The sequence below is a fragment of the Phyllostomus discolor genome, chromosome 1 (genome assembly GCF_004126475.2).
Source record: "Phyllostomus discolor isolate MPI-MPIP mPhyDis1 chromosome 1, mPhyDis1.pri.v3, whole genome shotgun sequence".
Taxonomy (NCBI): Eukaryota; Metazoa; Chordata; class Mammalia; order Chiroptera; family Phyllostomidae; genus Phyllostomus; species Phyllostomus discolor.
Window position 1 is genome coordinate 56,700,625 of NC_040903.2, and position 22,697 is coordinate 56,723,321.

The window sequence follows — 22,697 nt, forward strand, 5'->3', positions numbered from 1 at the left end:
AAAAATACATTTAAATTTTACCTAAGTTGAGTGTGACTTGATTGGGCATATAAGGAAATCCAAATATAGACTCCATATAAAAAAAAACCATTCCGCCTAGAAATATATAATATCAATAATTGAGTAGAAATGGATAATCAGTTGTTTTAAATAATGAGAGCTAAGTTTCAGTAGTGTGAAATAAAGCCATCTGACAACATTAGCAACGTCTTTTCATAACATTTTCACTTATGGTCAAAGGAAAATGGGAAAAGGAGGTAATAAAGAGACCCTAATAATAGAAATTGTTGACAGAGTGCCTGTGTGAAAAATTCCCTCAACCTAATTGATAATGAGGAAAATGAAAATTAAAACCACAATAACATACCATTTTTCACCCAGCAAATAGTTAAAAATAAAGAAGTCTCCTAGTACCAGATGTTGTTGGAGGTGGTACAGTAACAAGAAAGTACAGTATTTTGCTGTGTATATGCCACATTTTTGCCCAAATTTTTGAGGGAAAAATAAGGATGCAAATTATATATGGGTATAATGAGTACATACCATGGGTATAATAATGGGCATAATAATCTTGTGTATAATGCTCACAAAAACGTGGGTGTGTGTTATACACAGCAAAATATAGTACATTACTGGTTGAAGTTTATTAGTTGATACACTCACTTTGGAAAGTAATTCGTTAGCCAGTCAAGTTGAATGTGTTTCTACCTTAGATTTATCAATTTCATTTCTAGATATTTATCCTAGAGTACTGGTTCTGAAAATGTGGTTATGGGACTTCTAAGTGTTGCCAGTATCCTTTCATGGAGTTTCTGAGGTTTATTTGCCTTTTTAATTCTCATTCTTGTACTGTAGAGTTTTCCAGAGGCTGTATGATGTATGATAAAATCACTGCTTTGACAGCTAATGGAATGTATATTTGTGTATTCATGTGTTTTAAAGCTATATCAGTTTTAATTTGTTACTTATTATTATAACCTACCTCAACAAAAGCTTTTAGACATTCTTTAAAGAGTGAACCTTAAAACCATGAGGCTTAAAAGCCAGTGCCCTAGAGCAGTAGCCTTTAGAGTATGACACCCCCAGCCCCACCCAGAACAACATTGTCATCATGGTAGGGCAAACAGTTAGAAATGTGAATTCTTGGGTCCCATTCTAGACTTAGTCAGAAACTCTGAGGACTGGAGCCCAGCAGTCTGTATTACAACAGCCTCTCCAGGTGTAGTTCTGATCAACACTGAAGTCTGAGAACTGTTCCAGAGAAGGTCATATTTAGGAATGTTCATAGTAGTAGTATTAATAATAGTAAAACTCTGGATGTAACCAAAATGTGTGATTAATAGAATGGATAAATAAATTGTGATATGTTTATATGTAAACATAGCAATAAAAATGAATGATATGTTGATATACTTATGAACATGGATGAATCTTTAAAAAAGTAATATCAAAAGAAATAGGAAGCTAACAAAACACAATCATTTTATTATGAAAATTTATAAATTTGCAAAATCTCTGTATTTAAGATTATATATATATGTGATTTTTTTTAAAAGCTATATATAGTAAAGAAAGAATGTTTAACACTTATCTTTTGGAGTTTGGGATCCAGAAAGGGGCTTACAGGAAACTTCAATGATACTGGTAATATTTTATTTCTTGCAGCAGGAAATTTATCTTATTTTTAAAAAGTTATATGTATTTACATAAGTAAATTATATGCAATCATTACATATAATTATATATTAGCATATAACCATATGCATACATATTATTATGTTACAAAATAACAAATTATTGTTATTTTATAAAAATATTAAAATAAATTCCAAAATAGACATAACTTGGAATTGCTGAATAGTTGATTTTGGATTTTTAAATCACCAAGAAGAATAATTTGGATTTTATATACTTTTTATACAGGTCATAGAAATATATAAAAATTATTTTAGAGAGATTTGTATTTAAAATGGTTGTAGGGTTACTTCTTTAGCTTTCTAGAAAATCTAGCTGTCCACAGTTACTCATGAAAACTTTTTGAATAGACTATTATTTTAAAAATGTGTTTCTATTTAGAAAATAAGCATGTGGATGATTCAAATAGTGACTGCCTATGGCTTGGGAGCTCCAAAATGTTAAATATTAGTACTTCTTTTAATGAACAACCTCTGCTGTATGGTTTTATCTAATAACTTTTATGACCTCTAGGGGAGGTTAAATTAGACAACTGAATGAAAATAAACTAGGATGCTGTCTTTTTACTTAGTCATTGTTAGATGCTTGAATTGGGCGTAGATGATACTATTAATCCCAAAGTAACCTTTGGAAAGCATAGTTAACTTTAGAGGCTTTGAACTATATTAACCTTTTTGGTATTAAACTTCTGAAATGTTGGTGAAGATGACAGTGAATAAAATTTTAAGCGTTGTTAATACTTTAGACAATTTATGCGTGATAATTTTTTAAAAAAGATTGCTTTGAGTATAGTATGGAAAGAAAGCCTTAACACATGGAGAAAGAGAATGGATTTTTCCCCACAAAGCTGCCTTAAAATGTCCATATTTTACAGAATCTAAAATTTTTTCCAGTTTTGTTAGTACAGAAATTTAAGTGATATGGAAAAGTATATGCTATTCTTAAGGCTTGGAGATACACAAGAAATCAGACATTATATGTAAGAGCTTTGAAACTAGAAGTTGTACTTAAAAATGATTCTACTATAATATGTATTGATAACTGCTAGTACAGTAAACATTCAAATAAATATAGTACAATATGTGGAAAATATGCTTAGATGTTTGAAATTTATAATTTAACCTGGATTTGCCTGGATAGTGTTTTTTTTTAATCCTCACCCTAAGATATGTTTATTAATTGTAGAGAGAGAGGGAGAGAGAGAAACATCAATTGGTTGCCTCCTGTATGTGCTCCGAGGATTGAGCCTGCAACCTAGGTATATTCCCTGACTGGGAGTCGAACCCACAACCTTTTGGTGTGTGGGATGGTGCCCCAACTAACTGAGCCACCTGGCCAGGGCTGGATAGATTCTTATGCTGTGCATCTGAAGATTTGGCAATGGAAAGGAAGAAGTTTGTAAACCACATATTAATATATTCACATTTAAAAGCTGATGCTTATTACTTTAGACTGTCTTTTGGAGAGACATAGTTTACGTATAAAAGCTATGGGTCCTAAAGTGATACAGAAAAACTTATGTATAATATTAGCAAAGTACTTGGGATTATGTTAAATTAAAAGGCTTCAGAATGTTACTTTTGCAGCTTTCCAAAAGTATCTGTTTTTCCTTCTGTTTGTAATTTCAGAGATAGAGATATTTGTATTTTTCCTTTACTTTTCTCTTTGTTTTGTGCTGTGGGCTTTAAAAATAATAAATATTTCTTACTGAGAGTCCCCCTCTCTTCGTTCTGCTGTTGGAGGTGATAATACTATGCTCAAATTCTTTGTTGGTTGCCTTTGACTAATGCTTTTCAGCGGCCCCGGGCTCAGCTCCTGGTTCCCAGTATGGCACAATGACCAGGCAGATTTCTCGGCACAACTCTACCACTTCCTCGACATCTTCTGGTGGATACAGACGAACTCCCTCTGTGACTGCTCAATTTTCTGCTCAGCCTCATGTTAATGGAGGTCCACTTTATTCTCAGAATTCAAGTAAGCTTGTGCTTTGCAGGCATACAGCATCAGTGGAGCTCCTTTTGAAGGAAATTATTGGAAACTTATTTTCGCCAGTGATAGACAACAATTGAAACCGTGCTATTTTGATATTTATTTTTGCTTTAAAGAAGTTGTGTCTTGAATCATACCGTATTAAAAGTAATTGCTTATCACTTTCTCTCAAATAATTCAAGCTTAGGGTACTTGTATACTGAACTTTAACTACAGTAATGCTTTAATGTATTTTTTATTCTAGATAGAACTAGAAAAGAAAAACACTGCAATTAATTAAACTGAATTTATTTTTATTGGCATATTTGAGGCTGTTCAATAACAGTAAAATTTTAAACACCTTGAATGTTTTTCTTAAACATAAAATTGCTGGCTATCACTTTTAAGCTTGTTAACCTATACTGAGTTCAGAATCATTAAAAAAATTAGTGGTGTTTGTTTATTTTGTCTCTGAATAATTATAACAGTGGGGAGGATTTTCTTTTGATTTCTTCTCGTTCACCTCAAATTGCACATCTCAACACTAACTGCAACTGATGTTTAAAGGTATTAAGATTAGAAAATAGTTTGGGCATATAATGTTTGGAAATTTGAATTGCTTGTGGTAGTCATTCGTTTCACTTTCCATATCAGGATGCTTAACCCAAAAAGCAACAACAGATAAACAGATCTGAAATCAGTCCATTTTCCAGTGTTTGTTGCTGGCTTGGAGGGTGATCACTGGGACTAGAATGAAACACACTTTCCTCACAGAGCTTTTGTGGCTACTTTCTAGGGATGCATGTTTTATTAGTTGACTTTAGAATCACTGTATAAAATTGGTAGTTACAGAATAGTCATGCGGATGTAAAATAGTACAGCATAGGGAATGCAGTCAATAATAATTGTAATAACTGTATAAGGTGTCAGATAGGTACTAGATTTATCAGGGTGACCACTTTGTAAGTTATCATGGGGTTGTAAACCTAAAACTAATATAATACCGCATATTAATTATAATTTAAAAATAAAGTATTAAAAGAAAAAGAAAAGCCCTGAATACTTGATGTTTAAATAGGAAGTTGGTTTAAGTTCTTTTCATTTATAATACATGTTCTAAACATGTATTTTAAAGCAGAGTGGGGGGGGAGTTACCTTATTTGTTTTTTTTGTTTAAATTTTAGAGTTAAAGATTAATTGTATTGTGGCAAAAAAGAAAAACCTCCTAAGACTTGAAAACCACTTTAGCAGAAATGTTAGAATTCACAAATAATCCCCAAAATTATACAACCCTTTTCTAGACTAAAATGGTTCATCCAAACAAACTTTACCAGTTAGAATTTTACCTTACATTTTCCCTGGTCTCCTTTGGTAGTGAAAGGTAGCTAGGGTCTTATTATTCCACAGATTACCTGATTATTAGTTTTATGAACTTTTTTTCATATTATGCTGCATTTTTAGATCCCATCTTTATGTTTATTTTTTTCTTCCCCTCACTTGGACATTTAATTTACTCTGTAAATAGGATTTTTGGTGACTCTTCACCTAATCCATGATTGTGTAATTATATTTGAACAGTACCTGGGTGGATTGCTTATTCATAGACAAGACATTTTCATTACTGAATGTCTGTCTTTTGGATATTGTAAAGCAAGTTTAGTTTCAGATTTTTAAATATACTATTACATGTTGTCAAATGAATTATCCTTCAATCTGAGTTACTGTTGGTGTTATAATAGTAGATGTAAATGTTTTTAGTGTTTTGATGTGCATATTTCCTTTTCTGTCTAAATGTGGTGGTGATAAAGATTAGTATCTTTACAGCAAAGCTTTATTTTTTTCTTTACTTACTAACCAGCATGGCTAGTTACTAAGGGGTGTTTCTAGAAATTTTTTTTCATGTTTGTGGGAGTTTTTTAAAATTAAAAACTGTAGCATTTTATTCATCAGAGAGCCTTCTATATATAAAGTATCAGAATGAACAAGGATCAGTGTTACAGTGAATTGAATGCTGTTTTTAGACATACAATGAATTAATTCCTTTAAGTTATTGAGTTTTTGAACACTGAACCTCTTCAAATTTTTATGCTTACCAACAAAATTTTAAAATTAGATTAATTGAAGCAACCCTTCAATTACACCAATCTTGGGAACCAGTAAATTGTGTTTCTCTGTCAGTTTAGTGCTGTTAACTTGGTGTGATTACCAGTAAACAGAATTTTGTGATCCATTCCTATTGACTCTTTTGAGCAGTTTTTGGAAATTACTGTCTTGTTAAAATGAGACCAAGTGGTAAGCTTGTATATTTACTTTTAGTTTATTAACAGTTTTTTAAATACATTTGTTGTGCACATGAGCATTTGGTATTTATTTGGTATAAATTATGTCCTCTCCACAAAGAACTTGGGATATGTTTCTAGCTACTCAGTGGTTTTTTAGAAATTACTTAAATGCAGGTAATTACATATTTTAAACTATTGTTAAATCAGGTTTCCTTTACCAGAACAGTGATAAAAAGAAAGAAGGTAACTTTTGAGATATCTTACTCCCTAAAACTCACAAACAACTAACATGGTATGTGGAGCACTCCTATTCCCTAGTAAAATTAGGAGTGCTCTCTTTAAAATTCTCAATTTAAAGAGTAATAACCTTGTTTTACAAACAAGGGTTTTTCCTGGAGAGCTATATGTAAATTTTCATGTATGTGTGTGATCTGTGTGTGTATATATATGTAAACTAAGAACCGTTCTTAAAGGAAACCTGTGATAATGTAATTATTTATATGGGACAAATAGCTATTTCATAACATATTTGTTTTACCAATATTTATTTGGGTTCTAATTTATAACATTACCGTAATGGTAGACCAACCTGTTAGGTTATAGAAATATGGCAAAGATACGGTATCACAGAAATCTCTATCAGTATTTCACTGTTAACTTTTTTAAGCTTTAGAATTTGAAATTTCCATTGCATGAAAGTGAATGTGAGGGGGTAAACTTAAATCTTCCCCAACCAATAAAACATTAGGATTAAATTATTGTTTTTTTTTTAATAAAATTAACCAATTGGCTAATAAGGACAACTAGCTTTAGATTTTCTTGTGTGTAATGAACTTGAAGTGTCTGCAGGTTTCTGTTTTGTTTTTGTTTTGTTTCAGTTGCAGACTGTTCTTTGCATACTTATGTTTGTGGTCCTTGTAACTGACTTCTGCTTTTTGTTTGTTTCTTTTTCTTTCCTTTATCTGTTTTACTTCCCCATACTGTGTTGTTGCTATCAGTTTCTATTGCTCCACCTCCTCCCCCTATGCCTCAGTTGACTCCACAGATACCTCTCACAGGCTTCGTGGCCAGGGTGCAGGAAAACAGTAAGTTTGGAAAAACTTACCTATCAAAGGGTAGAGGTTCTCTCCTTATAGCATGCATGGCTGATGAGTCATCATTTTCCTTACTCTTGTTGAGAAGCTAATCTTACCTTGAAAGCAGGTGCAGATATGTTATTGAAACTGAAGAGCACGGTCTTCAGTTTTTTCTCTTGTGCATGATTACTGACCTATATAAATTTCCAAACTGTAACTTTAGGTAATTTACATGATCTAAAATGTGAAATCTGATCTTTGCAGACTCTTAAGGAAAGGATAATCGAACACAAAAATTTAAGTTGTATTGAAACTACTAGCTTTCAATAATTATTAGGGGTATTAGAAAGAAAACGTTTTGTGTTTAGTTTTCCCCCAAATTCATCAAGATATAGATTGCTACACTGTGAAGTTAATTTTATTATGTAATTGGGACAGGGTTTTTTTTTTAATTTAGTTACAAAAAATTTTTAGAAAAGGTTTGTGGCCTCAGATTTTGATACATGAATAGTTTTTAACCTATATAAAGATTCATTGTTAAAATAAGAATGAACCTGCAAGAATAAATAAATTATATCATGTTCTCTATCTATATAAGTGATGGTCATTATAGAGCCCTCGTCATGTTGTGGCTAGCTACATGTAGGTGCATGCAAATCTGTCATCTTTTTAAGGACTTCTCTGAAGGAAAGTCAGAGTTTTGAAAGTTATTTTAAATATACAAACTTAATTAGGATACAGAGTTTATATTGTTGTCTGATTACTTTGAGGTTCTGGAAGATGTATATTCCTAGTTATATGATCATAGTGAATATTAATTTGGCAAAATGAAGAATACTACTATTACAAAATTTTATTATGCCGAAATAGCTTTTGAGATTAAGATAGTAAGGTAAGATGGTCTAGTAGTAATTTACTTTATTTGGGACCAGGACTATCCAAATAAATCTCAGAATGGTTTGAACAAATATGTAACCCACCTGATCTTTGAGGAGAATACATTGTAGCAAATTCTATTGTTCAGCTTTTGCTGACCTTGTGTTGTACGAACTATTTCCTCCCTTCTTCCAGTTAAATATTTGTTAATTTAGCATTACGTGCTGTTCTTTTGGGAGTAATACACATAGTCTAAGACAAAGTACCTACCTGAAAGAAATATATAATTTAATGGACTTTTTATAAACATTGTAGTTTCAAAATATTGAAGTTTTCTAGTGTAAACCAACCTTGAAATTTGTTTGAAAACTCTGTGTTTAAATAACAAAAATAAGTGAATCTTATTTTTAAAACTAAGTGAATAAGGGTAAATTGTTGGTCTTTAAATCTGCAAGAGTTTAAAACCTAAATCAGTTAAACCTTTTGAACTGCCTTACAGCCACGAATTTTTTAGAAACTATTTAAAACTAATCATAATGTGCAACCATTTAGTGGGTCCAGAGCTTATTGACAAGCTTTTTGGTAACTTTAAATAGAAATTCAAGAGTTAAATGTACATTCTAGACATGCCTGGTTTTTGCTAATGAGGCACATGGTACTAGTTTAGTTCCTTTCATCAAACAGATGAACTTGAGCCAGTCAGTTATTCTTTTTGTGCTGCAGAATGTCCAACTTTATTTGCCATCTATCTTCTTTGAAAGCATGTTAGGAAGGTTGGTGAGAAACTGAGTATCATCAATATCTTAAATGTTATATAAAATAGAAATTATTTTGTGTTCTCTTAAATATTTAGTTCTCTTAAATAATACTTAAATATTAAGTATTGAGTTCCATCAACTCAAAGTTGGTGATAATGAATGTATGTAGCAGTTAACCTACTAATAAATATGTTTCAGTTTAAGATATGTTTAGGATTGCTATCAGAAAGCATTTTTGAACTAACACAGGGTGCTAGGTAAAGTATTATGCATAGATAACTGGATTGACCAGGCTCCTGCCCCTATGTGTATATATAGTTTGAAGATAAGCCAGTGTAGATTCATGGTAGTTGGACAGAAAGATAATTGAGTGAAAACATTAAACTAGTAAGTTATGCATAAATCAAGAGTAAATGCAATTTACGGATTTAAGGCAAACCATAATTTATACATTAATCCAAATTAAGAACATAAGCTGTGGCTCTTTGATGTCAGCATAGATTTGTACCCATTTTCTTCTCCTCTCAATAATAATGGAAAGCTTTAAGGGTTATTAATGGGCAAAAATAAAACATTCAATAGAAGAATAATTTGTAAGTCTATCAGAATGAACATTGCCGCACAGGACTTGTTTTCTAATAGCCCTTTGCATTCTTCAACAGGGTAAAGTAGAAATTCACAGAGTTGAAGTGGAAATAGGGCCATCATCTGCAAATGTTCTAAATCTTGATTTCTTGGTTATATTCTCAGCACATTATTCTAAATAGGGTAAACTTTAAAACCTGTATTACACAATAGATAATGACTGCTTCTTTTGATCATATAAATAGCCTTAGAAATTGGCATTTGAGTTAGTATTCTAAACTTCTTCCCTGAAGATACATGTAATTCTCATGTTAATTTGTATCAAACACTTTCATATGTCTTTAAATTAAGAATTAATTGTGTACCAGTTTTGAATTCCTTAGTGTTGGGAGCATTTGTTGCCTGGTGTCAAAATAGCTCAGTGACAGAGTTCTAGCCATTTACACTTTTGATTATTTAAATCACACACAGACACATCCCATAACCATCTAGAATTGGAGGTATGAGTTGTTTTTATTTTTGCATGATATAAGTTACTTTATGTGTATTTGTTTGTTTTAATTACCTTACCACAATACTTTATTTTTAAAATCTTTGTTGTGGATGTATTCTCAGAATGGATCTTTAGGATATAGCCTTCCTCTCATCTTGTGCTTATATTTTACTAGCAATAAGGCAAAAATCTTAACCTGCTATCTACATTATAAATGTTTATTATGAATACAACCATTTTTTTAAATACTCATTGAGATTTTCTACTAGTTTGGAATTTTTAACTTAATTTTCTCATATGAAAATTTACAGAGAAGAATAGAAAACCTATACATAGAAGCAGACCTAATGCCACCAACTTTTTTTTTCTCCATTAAAACAAATAAAATTAAATATCTACCCACTGGACACCTATTTCTGGGGAATTACAGATATTAAAAGCTGAAGTCAAGGACATGAATATATACAATGAATGGTTATAAAACTATTCATTGTAATGTTATTGATAATGTTTATTGTTACCCAAATGAGAAAAGTGACATAAGGCTTATTTAAGGAGCTAGGCTAACTAAAGAGTGACATTTATCCTGACCTGAGTCTTGGAATAAGGAAACTTCTTTACTCCTATAATTCTTAAAAAAAGAGATACTCTTTCCTAACCTCCTGCATTTGTTATTTTGTAGTACTTCCTAATACTTTCATTTTTAGCTCATTTTATTACAGGAAATTATTTTTAAGAGTAGTGGAAGCTTTAACATACCAAGCTTTTATTTCTAATCATTGCATGGTTTATTATAGTGCATGCTGTATATGAATTAGAGCTTTCTTAAATTCTTTTAATTTATGAATTTCCATTTAGTCTAGTTCCTGATTCATATTAATTATTTGAAATTTTTTAGTTGCTGATAGTCCAACTCCACCACCACCACCTCCACCAGATGACATTCCCATGTTTGATGACTCTCCACCTCCACCACCACCACCTCCTGTGGATTATGAAGATGAGGAGGCTGCAGTAGTTCAGTATAATGATCCATATGCAGATGGGGATCCTGCTTGGGCCCCCAAGAATTATATTGAGAAAGGTAAGGTGCAATTATCTTTGAATTAGCGTAAAGGAAAATAACCTAATTATAGAATTTAGAGCTATAAAGAACGTCTAATCTAATGTTTCTCAACCTTTTGAATGATTTTACTAGTCAAGATGGTTTAGTTAAACCTTGTTTCCTATAAATTTTCAGTGTAAAGAGAACATTCTTTATATTTTAAATGAAAAATATAATGTTAGATATGCTTTTTCAAATGACAGTGCTTCCAGCTGGAGGTTAACTTGCCTGTCTGCATTTTATAGATGAAACAACTAAGACACAAAAAAGGAATGAAACCATATTACTCATCATGTAATTAGTAAAGATTTAAAACAAAATTTCTAAGCTCTTATAATAAAAATAGAAACCTTTCATAGCTAAGTATTTTAAAATTGTTTGGGATTATCATGAGAAAAGTCTCACTTAAGGTTTTCAGTTAGTTGATCTTATAAAAAAAGAGAAAATAATCACTAGAACTTTATTTCATGAAGTTACATATATGTATAATTCTAATGTCCAAATAGACCTAACTTGCCTGACAATCACTATAATTATTTATTAAGAAATAGTGGGTGGGAAACAAATCCTGTTTTTAGAGTTTGCTCTTTTTCATGCAATTATGTGCTATTTAAAAATCTGTATTTGTATATATAGAGTTCTGAAAGATGCTTATAATTTAGGTGATCACATTTGATTGCATTTGAAATCTATTCCCTTCCATTGGCTATATTGGATTAACTGACCTTAATTAAGCAAGTAGCGGTAACCTTTGAGACTTGTCCTGTTCTCTCCTGCCCAAGTTTTGAATACATAGGTAAAAGTAAATGTACTGTTTACTTTTACAGTTGGTAACTCAGGATGAATAAAAAACACCTTCCCAGTTTGAAATGATGAGTCTTAAAATGAGGGATCATCACAATTTTGGGGGCAGGGAGGGGAATGACTAGGTAAATGCTTTTAAAAAATTGAGATACAATTGACATAACATTATATTAGTCTCAGGTGTACAACCTAATGGTTCAATATTTGTATATATTGCAAAATGAAATGTTTAAAACTTTGCCAGCCACGTAGTCTCTTTTCATAACTGCTCCATGCCACTGTTATAGCACAAAATCAGCCATAGACAATAACAAGTGAGTGGATGTGGCTGTATTCCAGTAAAACTTTATTTACACAAAAGGGAGTGATTGGAATTTGGCCATGGGCCATTGTTTGCAGACCCCTATTCTAAACCAAAAAGCTGATATTTAGTAGGATTATACATGTATGAATTAGGATCCTGGAGAGGAAAATGGACATCAAATTACTAATGGTCAAGTGCTCAACAGTAAGAGTTACTGAGAGAATATGTGCATTGGGGGAGGGGAGGTTTCATTTACAAAGGGGACTTGGAAAATCGAAACATTATTAATTGAGCTTGGTATGTTTACCAGCCCCTGTGTAAGTGGAAATAAGAACAAGGGGAAATAAAATTTTTATTCTGCTGAATGACTTTGAGGGTGTCAGGCCTTTGTCACGATTAGTTTAAAAGTCTGTAATACTCAAAATTAACTCACTGTGACTCTGAGTACAAAGAAATCAATGTTATCAATGTTAAACCAAAAGTAACAAGTATATTGACAAATTAATAATTAATAGTTGACTTTTAATTATTATATTATTTTCCTTACTATATCTAGCAATCAGTTTTCTTGTGTTTTTTTTTGACAAAAATAATAGGATAATAATTTAATATTATTTATGTTTTATGGTTTTTAAGATGATTTTACATGTCATTGATCTTAAAATAACAGTACTATGATCCTGCTGCTGCAGCATTAAAATGGAGGGGAGTGGGCTTGTTGAGTTTACTTAATACAGCATTTTATAAAGGGGAAAAAAGACTGCCTATTTTAATTTATCAAATGATGCTATCAGTTAGTATTTTAGGTCTCTTCTTATTATAATTCCCTAATTCAGAATAATTATGGGGAATAGCCACCTTTCGTAGGGGAAAAGTTCCAGAACATTTTAAATGTCTTAAGAACTCTGTTGTAAGAAAAACTACACGAAGCAAATCAATGAAAAAAATCTGTATCACATACCATTTCACATTTACTAGAAAAGTACATATAATTTCACAATTCTTATGCTATAAAGGCAGGATGAAGGGATAGGTTCATGAACTAGTAGTTTAGAAAACTAGTAATTTTTCGATGTCTTTTCTTTCTACAACACTGCAAAGAAAGTGAATATTTTAAGTTCAAAATAATCACAGATAACTAAAGAACTGCAATAGTTAAGTCTTAGTTTTTTTCTCCTGCTGACCTTTAAAGTATATAAATACTCTATAACATAATTCTAAATATAACCCCATATTACATGAATATTTTTTCTTGCGGGAGTACATGATGTTTATCTCCAGATATGTGTATTTTCAATTAGATAGCTGGTTTACTAATTGGCCAATCAGCTTTGCCCGATAGTTATTTTGAAAAATGATGTTCTGCACATGGTTGGCACTTAGTAGATATTTGGACAAAATAATTGAACTATTTAATAAATCCTAAAATCCAGAGATCTTCCCTAAATAGGTTGGTAGAGAACTATTGATTTCTCTAGCTTACGTGGTTGGTCACTCGTCTACCTATATGTGTATATGTAAGAGTTAAGATTATTCATAAAAATAGTTGGTTTTGTTATACTATAGATTTAATTGGCATTACATTTTAAAATGCAATTAAATGTTGGATATAGTGTACTCACTTATTTCAACTCTTTTTCTCCATAGTTGTGGCAATATATGATTATACAAAAGATAAGGATGATGAGCTATCATTCATGGAGGGTGCAATCATTTATGTAATAAAGAAGAATGATGATGGCTGGTATGAAGGAGTCTGCAATCGAGTGACTGGTCTGTTCCCTGGGAACTATGTTGAATCAATCATGCACTATACTGATTAATTTTTTTGCTTTTAAAGTAGATACTTATTATTACTCAGTCATAATGTGGGACTATTAATGGTTAACAAGATTGTTTTAAAATGTGCCCATATTTTCAGAACATGCTGTTTTATTGGTATAATTGAATGTCTACCTGTAAGCATAAATCTTTTGAGGCAATTTGTGTATTGCTAAACAGCAATTTATACAAGATGCTGTCCACAACTGATTATGCTTATATATTTACTTACACAATGTTAACTTTATGACCAGCTTAAATATTCTGGGGATGTGGGGTATAATATTTAACAATTCGTGATTCAGATTGTACCATTACATGTTTCAGTGCAGCATGGTTACTAATGCTATGTCAGACTAATATTAAAATCAGAAACTTAAATGCTGGTGCTGGTCATATATTTTGTTTAGACTCCTCATTCTTGAAATATAACTATATTTGTTCAAAGCATGCATACAAATTTATGTATTGAAATATACTTTAAAAATCCAAGATGCTTCCGATTTGTGTAATATTTTCTTGGAGTACTCGTACTTAGATATCTTGAAATGAATCGAGTCCCTAAGGTTTCCATGTGAAACAAAACAAACAAAAAAAAGGGTTACCTGTAATGTCATTTGTACCTGAGTTTTTTAATGAGTGAATTTGCATTATAAATTTTTTCCATTCATAAATACATAAGTGAACCAAAGGTTTTTGTCCTTTCTTTCATTGATTTACTTTTAAGAAAAATAAATAAAAGATACTGATTTATTGCAGAATTATGGTTCTATTTTCTCAATATATAAACTTGGAAAAAAAATTTTAGCCTTAACCTGTCCCAACATCAAATGTGACTGATTTTTGCAGATTTAAAATCTGAGGTGGTTATTTACAAGTAAATCTACTTTTAATTGCTTTTCTAAAGTAACTTTTCAGAACTAAGAAAATGTATAAAAGTATACACATTCTGTAGGTAAATTCTTAAGGATTGCTCTTATCAGTCAGTTCTTCAGTTTTCCAGTGGGCTGCTGTTCAGTGAAGGGAGATTATAAGTATCTTTTACATACTGTTTTGCAGAAGTGGATGCAATTGATTTTTGAATAGGCACTATTTAATCTATTCCTGGCACTAGCAACATAAAATTTTTTTAAATAATTGGGGAAAAGGTGGGTCATATATTAACCAGTGAACAGTGATATACATGACCAACAGATTTGTATTGTCTTAATTGGAATGAAACACATGCACTTTCTGTGTCTCTTAATTTCAGGGAGGTTTAGAGGGATATTTTCTTTTGTGTATAAATCTGTATTGCTTAGGATATTAACGTAGAGCACTCAAGTGTGGGTTTCTGTGTATTGAGCAATTGTTTGGATTTCAAATTACAGTTATGTACTGGGTGTTACAGACCTATAAGAGTATAGTAAATGGTAAGATTAGTGCAAAACATTTGTTTCTGAGAATTAAAGACCATTGCTATCAAATCAGTGTGACTGCTGCATATGCATTTTGCCTTGTTAATTTTAAACATGATTTCATATCCTTAGTGATCAGCTAAGCTACTGTTTTCATTTCATTTTTTTCAGTTTTGTATATAACTCATCTAAATTTTATGTACAGTCTTTTATAATAAACCATTCTCCAATATGAAGGTTTGGATACTGTTAAAATCTAATTCTGATTAAAATGTAGACCTCACAGTTCTTTGACATTTACTCCTATGGTGAAACAAGATAAACCATTTGAATTTTAACATTGATTATTTATTTGTGTAATGGCTTTACATGTGAATATTAACAGTGTAAACAATACCACATATAACCATTGAGATACTTCAATTAGAATTCATAGGACTAGAATGACAGTTTCAAATGATTTAATTATTTTAAAACTTTTCTGAAAAACTGACAAAAAAAGAAATGCCCATCATTAAGGTTGAAATGACTTTTAAAAATGATTTTTTGGTTATCTGCACATGAAGCAAAGTATATTCCACAAAATTCTTTAGGCACAGTCTGGTAAAATAGCTGCCAGAAATAACAGAAAGCCTTGTCATTTATCTCTTGTGAGTACAGTTTCTGAGAGTTGTATGAGGGCATCTCTTTCTGGGGATGGTCGAAGTTTACTGATCTCTCTTATTGCTTCGTGGCAGTACCGCTGGGCGAGGTAGGTTGTCTGTTGCACACCATCACTCTATGAGATACAGAAACAGAACAGATGCATTTTACTTACTGGATCAACTCTTAAATTCATTACAGTGAATTAAAACCTATTTTTGAGGTTAGATTAGTTAATAGCCCAACTCTTTCTAAAGTTTTCTCTTCAACTCATAGTTCTAGCATCCTCTGCCTACTTCTTTGAGGCCCTTTTCTCAAACTAAAACAAATTTTTAGAGAGAGAGAGAGAGAGACAGACAGACAGACATCAATGTGCGGTTGCTGGGGGTTATGGCCTGCAACCCAGGAATGTACCCTGGATGGGAATCGAACCTGGGACACTGCGGTTCCCAGCCCGCGCTCAATCCACTGAGCTACTCCAGCCAGGGGGAGTCCAGGTGTTCTTTATAATTGTTCCTGTAAGTAGCAATCTATTTTTAACTTATTTTTTTAAAGTTCTACTCATATAAAATATCTAATAATAACTTTTCCCTTTTTCAGTTTATTGGTGTGATACTTGTTAGTTAACAAAATTATATGGGTTTTAGGTGCACAGTTTTACAACACATTGTCTATATACTGTATTGTGTGTTCACCACCACCCCAAGTCAGATCTCCTTCCATATACAATAAATTTTTAAATGAGAAATATCTAAAGTTAAAAAAATGTACATAACAAAAATGTACATAAGAGCTGATGGTGAAAATCAACAGTTCTCTTTTTCCAAAGGTACCAGCTTTTACACATTGGTTTTTATTTCTTAATTGCCGATTTTAGTTACTATCTATTGCCTTTCTCCTATGATCCAAATTTGATTATACAGTGTAGGGCAAAAGTCGGTTTATAGTTGTGTGTATGCCAGTTTATTCTTACATTATTTATTAATTATTGTATTATTATATTATTTCCACATGAACAACTGTATTGCTGCCTTTAGATCTTCTATTGATTACATTTCCCATCATGTAGCATCATCTTCTGACTTTGAGATGAGGAAACCAGTGCTTCTGTTCTTTTTGTTTAAAAAAATGTATTGATTATGCTATTACAGTTGTCACATTTTTTCTCTCTTTTATTCCCCTCCATCCTGTACCCCACTCCCACCAACATTCCACCTTAGTTCATATAAGGTCCATGGGCCGTACATGTAAGTTCTTTGGCTTATCCATTTCTCATACTATTCCTTACCTTCCCTGGTCTATTTTGTACCTACCATTTATGCTTCTTATTCCCTGTACCTTTTTCTCCTCTCATCCTCTTCCCTCTCTTCACCGATAACCTTCCATGTGATCTCTATTTCTGTGAATCTGTTCCTATTTTGCAACCATACTCAACCATTTCTGTAGCATCCTGATTACCAGTGTTTTGAACTGTGTATCTGATAGGTTGGCTATCTGTTCATCACTTAGCTATATTTTTTCTGGAGCTTTGATCTGTTCTTTCATTGGGGACATATATTTTTGTCTCAGTGTGTCTGTTACCTAGTAAGGGGCGGAGCCTTAGGTATTTGTCAAGGCTAGGGAACCCGCATGCTGTGTTGTGGCACTATATGCTGGGGGTTTCTGGGAAGGAACAATGCCACTTGCTGAGCTCCTGGTCCACTTTCAGTCACTTCCTCTGCTACCCACAAGCAAATTGGGCCCTTCTGGTGCTGATTCCCAGGTGGGTGGGTTTGTGTACATTCTAGGACCCTGTGGCTCTCTCTAACAGACTCTCCTGCCTCTTCAACCCCCACAGGCTTTTTTCAGTCAGAGGTTTTGTGGCTTTATTTCCCTGCACTGGAACTCCGGGTTGCATAGTCTGTATTGCTTCCCTGTTGTTCCTCCCAGTTTATCCTCAGGCAAATGTGGAACTGCCCAGTCCGCCAGTTACCACCTAGATGAGAGTACTCTCCAGCCCAGCTGCCCATCTCTGCCCCTCCTACTAGTCTGGATGAATGTTTCTTTTCTAACTCCTTGGTTGTTGGAGTTCCATACAGTTGGATTTTCTGGCCGTTCTGCTTATTTTTTTGTTTTTAAATTTGTTGTTGTCCTTCATTTGGTTGTGTGAGGAGACAAAGTGTATCTAACTATACCTCCATCTTGGCTAGAAGTCTCTCTCTTTTTGCTTTGAACTGTACCATAACACCATAGTTAGGTTTGCATTCGAGTCTGTAATCATGTTTTTATGTTGGTTCTTTCTAAAAGCTGAACACTAATAAAGTATCATTTTCCATAATGTAAAAATGTTTACTATATAATCAATAACTTTATTTCTTTCTCCATAATTCCAAGTTCACAATACCTGTGTCATTGAAAGTAGAATATTCCTAACATGTTGAAAGGCCTCTGATTTTCTATACTCTACCAACTTATACAAAATACAGTGCATTTTAGTTTGCTGTGCCTTACTGTTCTACAGAAGCCTATTTCTGAATGTAATTGCCTCCTTTTCTTCCTCTTTGGAAAAAAAGGTGCTCCTGATTCCTAACATTTCTAATGCCTTAATCATTCCATTTGTTGCTTATACTTGTTTTTAGCTCTTTTACAACTGCCATTGCAGGATGAGTTTTTAATTGAATTCTTGGTTTTAGTACCTACATCTTCCTCTTTCTTGGTGTTTTCATTCTTTTGCTGAAATACATCCATAAATAATTTATCCAGAAAATGTGTATTGGAAGCCAGTGTTTTAGTTCTTAAGTGTGATAGTGACTTTTGCTTTCAGAGTTATTGGACTGGATATAGAATTATAGGTTTAAAATATTTTCTCATCACTTGGAAGCCCTTGCTTACTGCCTTCTGGTTTTGTTACATGATTTTACTGATGGTCTTAGGAGCTTCTTCTCATTATCTTCCCCTGATGTTTATATTTTGGAAGATTTCTTCAATTCCATGTTCTAACTCTTAGGAGTTAGTTTTCCAGTCATTTGAAATTTGAGAGTTTGTTCCTTTTCATTGTTTAAGGGTAATATCCTGTTCTTGTTTTATGAGTGCAATTATTTTTGAATCCCCTGAATTAATAGTTTTCCTCTTTATTTCTGTTCATCTTTTTCTCTTTTTATTCAGCAAACTTTAATCAACTATTTAGTAATCCTACTAAATAAATCTTACTTGTCCATTCATATTTAATGAGGAAATAGCGATTAGGAGGCTCTATGAGTGGAAAGGGAGCTAGAACTGAGATCTTTGGAGAATTTGTTTAGAGACATTCTGTGGGTTTTCTAAGTGCATTTATGTCTAGGCTTGCTGGACTTTAGTGTTTTGCATAAGAGCTACAATTAATTTCTCCCTTCAGTCCCACTTCTCTTTTTTGCCTTCAGTATGTACTATTACTTCTGAAGCCATAACCTCTCCCGGGCACAGCAACTTCTTTATCAGCTACGGCCCCTTCTCATACTGAGTTTTTTTCTTTTTTAAAATTTTACCTGAGGATATACATGCTTCATTGATTTTAGAGGAAGAGGGCAACAAGAACATGGGGAGAGAAACATCAATCGGCTGCCTCCCGTACATGCCGCAACTAGGAATAGAACCCACAACGTTTTGGCACACAGGATGAAGCTCCAACCACCTGAGCCACCCAGCCAGGGCTTAGGTTGAGGTTTTTACTAGTACTCCCAAAGTGCCCTCCAAAAAGGTGGTAACCCATAGCAAGTTACAATGCTTAATAGTATAGAGTTAAAAGAGAACTATATTCTTGGAGGGCTTCTGCTTTTTAGAAATTTAAAAAAATCTGAAAAGTAAATTATTTGGAATTCTTTCAAGCAGTGGACTAACTATAAATCTCAGACCATATTTACTTACTAAAAATTGTTTGCTCGCTCCATCTCATTAACTATATTGATTGGTTTCAAGTGACTTTAGATTGGGATATTCTTACAAACAGGTCATTCTCAAAAGATAGTTATCAAAACTGAAAATATATTAAAAAATCTGGCTTCAACCAAAAAGCTCTGAGGATATGTGTCAATATATTTGAAATAGGCTTATAGCTCTGAAGGCTAAATAGTTTAGTTTGCCTATGTTGGTTTAATTTTTTAAGTTTTTTATTCCTCATGCAAAAGTATGTTTATTGATTTTAGAAGGAGAAGCATCAGTGTGAGAGAGAAGCATCGATAAGTTGCCTCCTGTACATGCTCCAAACAGGGATTGAACGTGCAACCCAGGCACATGCCTTGACTGGAAAATGAAACTGCGACCTTTCCAGTGTACGGGACAACGCTCCAACCAACTCAGCTGGCTGGCCAGGGCTTAACGTTTCTGTAGTTAGACCTTTATGGCACTTATATAGGATGGAGTAGGAAAAGGCCAATTTTGAGTAGATTGGTGTTCTAGTCTATCTATGCAGCAAGGGTGAGGGCTTGGACCAGGGCGGAGGCAAGTCTGTTCGACTGGGAGCATTGTTGTGCTGCACTGATGGATGTGGGAAGACTGGTTCCAAACCAGTGGGGCTCAACCCTGACTGTGTGTTAGAACCACTTGGGTAGCTTTCAAAATATGTTAATGTCTAATTCCTACCAAGGCCAATGAAACGTGAATTATTAGGAAAAATTCTAGAAGAAAATTGAATTATACAATTTTTTCCTTCTTAATTTTTGTCAAATCTTGGTCTTGTATCTAGAATTTAATGTTATTGTTACTTGGTTGAAAAAGAACTTTTCCACATTGTACTTGCTGTTGCCTTTTTTCTTTTTAAAATAATATTTTCTTACCTGTAGTACATACTGTCGAGCTCTGTCCACATCTCCTGGCAAACTGAACCGTCTCATTATCATAGCATTCATTTCTGGGAACTAACCACAAAGAAAGAAGATCTGTTTATTGCTCCTGGCAGAATCAAGTGGTCTAGTACTATTAACAACAGGGGGAGAAAAGGTGATCATATGATGTAGGGGAGCAGTAAATTATGGTAATTTAAGCAGTAATTAAAAGAATCAGAACTAAGAAAGACATCCATTTTCCATGCCCAGTGACTGGGCTGGTGCAGTGGTTCGTGATGATGTTCTGTTCTATCGTTGGTCCAGTACTGAGTAGGAAAGAGAAGGAACAAAGTACATCTCTAAAGTCTCCTCACTTTTTTTATGGTTTTTGAACTTTGAGTTGCACAGTCACTACAGACTTGTTGGGCTTCTCCCCCAAATCTTTAATTCAGTAGGGGTGGGCCTGAGGTTACATTTCTAACAAGTTTCCAGACGATGCTGATTCTGGTGGTGTCTGCTGTCATTCTGAGAACCACTGGCGGAGGATGAGGGTGGCAATTAGGCACTCTACTTGTAGTACTAAATTGAGTGACTTAAAAGCTATTGAGGTTTCTGAGCAGCGTGCATTATGAGCAGAGCTCTGCCTTAGCAGCTCCTGGAATGGACTGGACTAAAGCAGTGGTACTCAACCCCGACTGTACACTGGAATCCTTGGGGGGGGGGGGGGGGTTTATAATAGAGTTGTTCGGATCTGCTCCCAAAGACTCTGATTATGTTGGCTTGGGGTTTGGCACCAGCATCAGGATTTTAAAAACTTCCTACATGTTTTATTGTGCAGCCAAGGTCAAAAACCATTGAATTAGAGGAGAGAGAGGTACAAATACTAGTCAGGTTACTGCAGTAAATTATAAAGAACAGAGTTAACTGATGGTAATAAGAGGAAAAAAAACAGGCACAAAAGGCATTGATGAGAAAAATCTGTTCTATGATACTTAGCAACAATGTAGGGGAATTGTTGCAGCTGCCAGAATTAGGAATCCAGGACACCAAGTCACTTCGTTTTCTAGATGCGAGCTCCAATGTTGGTGCTGCCACAGCTAAGTGAGTTCCTTGATCTCTTGGTTCCTAGCCGCCTCATCTGTGTCACGGAGGAGCTGAACTATAGGACTTCAAATCCGATAGCTCCAACAGCATGGGGTAAGGTGATGTGTTTGGGTTTGGACATGTCAGTGTTTACAGCAGTTGCCAGCTCTTCCCTAGTGGCGAGCCTGATGGGTGAAATGAGTTGTTATTCTGCAACCAGCAGCACGGCATTAGTAATCCCAGAACTAAAAATAAGACACACAAACAGACCTCGACCAGACGATGGCAGATGAAGAATTAAGAATGTTCCTTTCAGAGCAAAGTATGTGTCAGAACATGCTCATAATATTTAAAGAGCCAGCAACTGGTTAGTTCTTAATGAAAACCAGTAATTTGCTTTAGTTACTGGTGTTTTAAGAATCAAATGATTTAAGGTTTACAGGAGACCAATCAGGGAAGCTCAAATCAATCAATGTTTGTGGTAAAAAAAATTTAACCACAAAATTTAACAGAGGTTAAAAGGCATTTGTCTTGGTTTATTAATACTACATTCTAAGATTGGATTTCTAAAAGGTTGTATACTCAAAGCTGATGTGACAATGTCCTGGGCATCTGGTGCCGTCATCTTGTTTATAGCTATGAGCTTTTTCTTCAATACCAAGTGTGGTAAAATGTGCAGATTGGATGGTTTTTTGATTCCTTTTATTATGAAAAGTACTGCGAAAACAGAATTTGAAAAAAATTTGCATTAATGGGAATATCTCCATCCTTTGAAACATGTATGGTGTTCAGCTTTACTATGCAAATATCAAACTCTTCCCCTTGAAACTCCTCTGTTCCTTCATGTGTATGTAGAGAAGAAATGAGGAACATAACAGGAAAAACAGTCGCCTTCCTGCAGTTTTTGTGAAAAGTGAGTTTCTCAGTCTCTATTTTTAAGAGTAGGAAAACTAGCTATGGATGAATCAGATTCTACCTCTGTGAAACCTAAACTATACCATGAACTAAACTATAAGATGATCTGTACATT

The 22,697-nt window shown here is 33.5% G+C and overlaps 2 protein-coding genes across 13 annotated transcripts in view; one reads left to right on the forward strand and one right to left on the reverse strand.

Moving 5' to 3' along the window:
• ABI1 (abl interactor 1) overlaps window positions 1–15,396 on the forward strand; it is a 113,967-nt gene extending 98,571 nt beyond the window's left edge. For 3 of the 10 annotated variants that reach the window (XM_028507552.2, XM_028507554.2, XM_028507555.2), the window contains 3 exons: window positions 3,493–3,669; window positions 10,632–10,817; window positions 13,594–15,233. In XM_028507552.2, coding sequence (XP_028363353.1) covers window positions 3,493–3,669; window positions 10,632–10,817; window positions 13,594–13,769 — 539 coding nt within the window. In that variant the 3' untranslated portion in view covers window positions 13,770–15,233. Of the gene's footprint in view, window positions 1–3,492; window positions 3,670–6,943; window positions 7,031–10,631; window positions 10,818–13,593 lie in introns of all 10 variants that reach the window. The other 7 variants (XM_028507551.2, XM_028507553.2, XM_028507550.2 and 4 more) reach the window with 4 other exon arrangements.
• A 121-nt stretch (window positions 15,397–15,517) lies between these two features.
• Window positions 15,518–22,697, reverse strand: part of PDSS1 (decaprenyl diphosphate synthase subunit 1) — a 42,170-nt gene continuing 34,990 nt past the window's right edge. The window contains exons 10-11 of one of the 3 annotated variants that reach the window (XM_028507563.2): window positions 20,597–20,677; window positions 15,518–15,942 (exon numbers count right to left, since the gene is read on the reverse strand). In XM_028507563.2, coding sequence (XP_028363364.1) covers window positions 15,802–15,942; window positions 20,597–20,677 — 222 coding nt within the window. In that variant the 3' untranslated portion in view covers window positions 15,518–15,801. Of the gene's footprint in view, window positions 15,943–20,596; window positions 20,678–22,697 lie in introns of those variants that run through there. The other 2 variants (XM_036023045.1, XR_004902546.1) reach the window with 2 other exon arrangements.